Source organism: Camelus dromedarius, chromosome 18 (genome assembly GCF_036321535.1).
Source record: "Camelus dromedarius isolate mCamDro1 chromosome 18, mCamDro1.pat, whole genome shotgun sequence".
Classification (NCBI taxonomy): Eukaryota; Metazoa; Chordata; class Mammalia; order Artiodactyla; family Camelidae; genus Camelus; species Camelus dromedarius.
Window position 1 is genome coordinate 12,228,946 of NC_087453.1, and position 4,759 is coordinate 12,233,704.

Consider the following 4,759-nt stretch of genomic DNA (forward strand, 5'->3'; position numbering starts at 1 on the left):
ACTTGCTTATGGTCACACAAAAGTGCCAAAACTCAATCTGACTGACTCTACAGATGCTTTAAATAGTCTAAGCCAATGGTTCTCAGTCTGGACCATGCATCAGATTCACTCTCCAAGCTTGTTAAAACAGACTTCTGGACCCCATCCCCTGAGTTTCTGATTCTGCAAGTGCAGAGCAGGCTGAGAATATGCATGTCTGCCAAATTCCCAGGTGGTGGTGATGCTGCTAGTCCAGGGAACACACCGTGAGAACTTCCGGTCTAAACTGAGTCTCTCAGCAACTCTAGATGGTAAGCATTACTACCTCATTTTGCAGAGAAAATTGAGGTTCAGATTGCTGGCTCGTCCAAGATCCCACAATAAGCCTCTGGTATACGAAAATCCAAGTTTGGGCAAGGAGACGTCCTATATGAGCACCCAAGAGTGCCAGGACATCCTGCCATTCAGCCATTCAGCAGTAGCTTTCAAAATCCTCCAGGGTAGATCTTGGCATTTGCTTTATGTAAATGAAGTGGCGGGAGGGGAGGCTCAGTGACTTGGCTGAGAACCCCGGTCGGAAGTGAAGAATATTCAAGCTCAAGTGTGACTCTTGAGTCCAGAGGGCACTTGACACTGTGCGCCTGCGGCCTATCAGACGCTTCATACAGAGCCTCCAACACCCGTGGCTGGTGGTGGATGCAGCTGGTGATCCAGGGACACTCCCTCTCTCCCTTCAGAGCCCCCTCCCATGTCCGTAGGCCGGCGCGCCAGAGCCACGGTGAGCGAGTTCCCCGAGCCCGGCGCCAGGGCCTCCTGGCAGCGAGGCGACGAAGTGCTGCGCGTGAACGTGGGCGGCGTGCGGCGCCGGCTGAGCGCGCGTGCCGTGGCCCGCTTCCCGGGCACGCGGCTGGGCCGCCTGCAGGCCGCGGCGTCGGAGGAGCAGGCGCGGCGCCTGTGTGACGACTACGACGCGGCGGCGCGCGAGTTCTATTTCGATCGGCACCCGGGCTTCTTCCTGAGTCTGCTGCACTTCTACCGCACCGGCCACCTGCACGTGCTGGACGAGCTGTGCGTCTTCGCCTTCAGCCAGGAGGCCGACTATTGGGGCCTGGGCGAGAGCGCGCTGGCCACGTGCTGCCGCGCGCGCTACCTGGAGCGGCGCGTGGCACGGCCGCGCGCCTGGGACGAAGACAGCGACACGCCGAGCAGCGTGGACCCGTGCCCGGACGAGATCTCTGACGTGCAGCGCGAGCTGGCGCGCTACGGCGCGGCACGCTGCGGGCGCCTGCGCCGCCGCCTCTGGCTCACCATGGAGAACCCGGGCTACTCGCTGCCTAGCAAGCTCTTCAGCTGCGTCTCCATCGGCGTGGTGCTCGCCTCTATCGCAGCCATGTGCATCCACAGCTTGCCCGAGTACCAGGCCCGCGAGGCGGCGGCCGCCGTGGCCGCGGTGGCCGCGGGCCGCAGCGCAGAAGGCGTGCGCGACGACCCGGTGCTGCGGCACCTCGAGTACTTCTGCATCGCCTGGTTCAGCTTCGAGGTGTCGTCGCGCCTCTTGCTGGCGCCCAGCACGCGCAACTTCTTCTGCCACCCACTCAACCTTATCGACATCGTGTCTGTGCTGCCCTTCTATCTGACACTGCTAGCCGGCGCGGCACTCCGAGACCGGGGCGGTGCGGGCGGCGAGGAGCTCGGAGACCTGGGCAAGGTGGTGCAGGTGTTCCGTCTCATGCGCATCTTCCGCGTGCTGAAGTTGGCGCGCCACTCCACTGGGCTGCGCTCGCTGGGTGCCACGCTCAAGGTAGGGCTTCTGAGGCCCGGTTGGAGGTTGCGGGGAGGTGGGTGTAACCATCTGGCAGGTTAGCAGGTGAACTTACAAGCCTGAGGCGTCCAGGCCCACAGGGCTAGACACCAGGTGTGAATTTCACGTCTAATCAGACCTTCCCAGTGGCCCTATAAGGAGGGCTTTCTGTTTTGTTTCCTAGGGGAGAAACTGAAAATCGAGGCAGAGCTTTGTTTGTCTTTCTTTCCAAAACCAAACCAAAACAAAAAACCAAGACAAAGGTCTCTTTGGATCTATCTGTCAAACATCACAAAAATACACAAAGCAGGATGCTAACTGGCTTCTCCGCTGAGATTATCGGGGAGCACAGGTTATCAGAGGTCACCCTTAATAGGTTAGGTCTATCAATAGCCTCAGAGCTAACACTGAATACTAATTCTGTGCCAGTTTCATATCCATTATTGATTTCATCCTCAGGACAACTTCCTCAGGAAGATGCTATTATGTATTCCCTTCCCGTAGATGAAGAAGCTGAGGTTGGAGGGTTAGCTTTATTTTAAGCCTGGTTGCAATTACTGAGTGCCTGCCCTGTGTCAGGCTCTGCACTGGGGGTGAATCACAGCCCTGGCAAGCTTACCTTCAAGGGAAGTTGGCTGGTTTGGAGAGGGAGGAAATGTGAACAGCTTGCACTAAGGGCTGGAGAGGGAACAGGATGATACCCGGAGGGGGACATCGCGGGAAGGGTGTGCCCATTGATGAGGTTGGAGAGGTGATTGGGGCTGGATACCGAAGGGCCATGAACTCTTGGCCTGGAAGTTTTGGACTTGATCTCATGGGAATGGGAGATCCTGTGAGGGGCTTAAGCAGGGGCAAATATTTTTGTCATTACTCTGCAGGTGTGGAAACTGAGGCCCCAAGAGAGGACGGGACTTATCAAAGGTTCCTCAGTGAGTAAGGGGTACAACCCAGAGAAGAAACCAGCTAGTCCTGACTCCAGCCTCTCGTGCTCTTTCTTCTAAAGCAACCCTGTTAAGAATCCCTGAAAGGTGCTGAAAGATGCCTTCCACCCGTTGCATAGGAAAGCCTTTTGTGTGCCCTTCTGCCAGGGCAGCCAGGATGCTGGGTTCAGGCAGGGTAACCTGGGCAGAATGCTAGGGCAGGTGCGGGGAATTCCATTAGCCAGACTCCCTGAACTCAGCATCTCTCCAGGGAAGATTCCTCCTCCCCCAGAACTCTGCTTTGCCTCCACCATGCAGGGAACCAGGGCCTGATGTTGCTAGCTGATTCTGCCAGGAAGGAGAAGAGTATTGATCGAGGCTGCAGGGTCCAAGACCTGGGTCTAAGACTCCAGATGAGAACCTTGCTACTCAAAGCGAGGTCCCTAGCCAGCAGTAGCTTTCTCATTACCTGGAATCTTGCTAGAAATGCAAAATCTCTGGCCCTACCCCAGACCTAGTCAACTGGGTTCCCCAACATAATTTCTCTACACATTACAATTTGGGAGCCCTGTTCCAGCCTAGGGTTTCTCAGCCTCAGCACTGTTGACACTAGGGGCCCAGATAATTCTTTGTTGGGGGGGGGGTGGCTGTCCTGTGCATTGTAGGATATGGATTAACATCCCTGATCTCTGCCTACTAGATGCCAGTAGCACACCTGTCTGAGTTTTGACAACCAAAAGTGTCTCCAGACATTGTCACATGTCCCCTGGGGTGGGGGTGCAGAATTTCCCTATTTGAGAACCAGTGCCCTAGGGCTTGGATCTGGGGCAGGACAAATATACACATCCAGAGGCAAGTGCATTCAGTGGGAGGTCTGGGGAACTTGCACATCCTCTTGGCTTTCTTGAGAGGCAGAAAATATTTCTGTACTTATCAGCAAAGGGACAGACCAGTTCAAAGGACATGAAACCAACTCTTTGCATTGTGGAATATAAAATGTTTCTCTCTTGGTTCCGCAGCAGTTTAAAAACCGCGAGCTTTCCATTAACTAGCTGGTGCCACCAGTACCCCCTGCGGTTGAAGAAACAGCCATGGCTTAGCAGGCAGTCACCTTGGACAGTAATCAGGCCTGTGTTCAATCCCTGGGTGATTTGCTGGCTTTTGTAGTTGAAAGGTCTCAGTCTGCAGGCAGGAGACCTAGGTCTTGGCACCAGCTCTGCTTTGCTCTGTGACTTCAGACCTGTCTGTTCTTCTCTCTGGGCCTCAGTTTCCCCATATGCCCCATACCAGGTCTGTAAGCCCAGCCAGCTCTGACGTGGCTTCCTGCATTCTCTTCCAGCACAGCTACCGTGAGGTGGGCATCTTACTGCTGTATCTGGCCGTGGGGGTGTCTGTGTTCTCCGGTGTGGCCTACACAGCCGAGAAGGAGGAGAACATGGGCTTTGACACCATCCCAGCCTGCTGGTGGTGGGGCACGGTGAGCATGACCACGGTGGGCTACGGGGACATAGTGCCAGTGACGGTGGCTGGCAAGCTGGCAGCCTCGGGCTGCATCCTCGGGGGCATCCTGGTGGTGGCGCTTCCCATCACCATCATCTTCAACAAGTTCTCCCACTTCTACCGGCGCCAGAAGGCTCTGGAGGCTGCCGTGCGCAACAGCGGCCACCAGGAGTTTGAGGACTTGCTGAGCAGCGTCGATGGGGTGTCGGAGGGATCGCTGGAAACATCCCGTGAGACCTCGCAGGAGGGAAAGTCTGAAGACCTGGAGGCCTAGGCCTCCAATGGGCCTCCTAACTCTCAGGTTTATTAAAACCAGGGCTCCAGGTCCCCCTTCCCACACCCCTGCAGTCAGCTGAAACAGAGCAGAGATTCCTCCCCTGCTTAAGTTCTTTATAATAGCGTGACCTCTCAGGATCACTCACTCTGGCCTTGGAAATGACACCCAAAGGCTGGCTTCTTCCTCCAGAGACACAGGGCAACATAGTGTTACCCTAGGTTCTGTGAGCCTGGGGCAATCCAGAGACCTTTATAAACAAACCTCCAGGTCACCAAGGAAGCA

At 55.9% G+C, this 4,759-nt stretch overlaps 1 protein-coding gene across 1 annotated transcript; it reads left to right on the plus strand.

Annotated features, from left to right (window-relative positions):
* Positions 1–220: 220 nt before the first annotated feature.
* On the plus strand, positions 221–4,481 carry KCNS1 (potassium voltage-gated channel modifier subfamily S member 1). Its single transcript, XM_064496844.1, has 3 exons — positions 221–290; positions 738–1,780; positions 4,040–4,481. The coding sequence occupies exons 1-3, from the start codon at positions 221–223 to the stop codon at positions 4,472–4,474; spliced, it is 1,548 nt and encodes a 515-aa protein (XP_064352914.1). The 3' UTR covers positions 4,475–4,481.
* The last annotated feature ends 278 nt before the right edge of the window (positions 4,482–4,759 follow it).

Excerpts from the sequence above, each read along its gene's own strand:
- KCNS1 (XM_064496844.1), top strand. The coding sequence starts at position 221 with ATGCTGCTAGTCCAGGGAACACACCGTGAGAACTTCCGGTCTAAACTG. Across the intron at positions 291-737 it reads TCTCTCAGCAACTCTAGATG|GCCGGCGCGCCAGAGCCACG; the intron begins GTAAGCATTACT and ends CCATGTCCGTAG. Across the intron at positions 1,781-4,039 it reads CGCTGGGTGCCACGCTCAAG|CACAGCTACCGTGAGGTGGG; the intron begins GTAGGGCTTCTG and ends ATTCTCTTCCAG.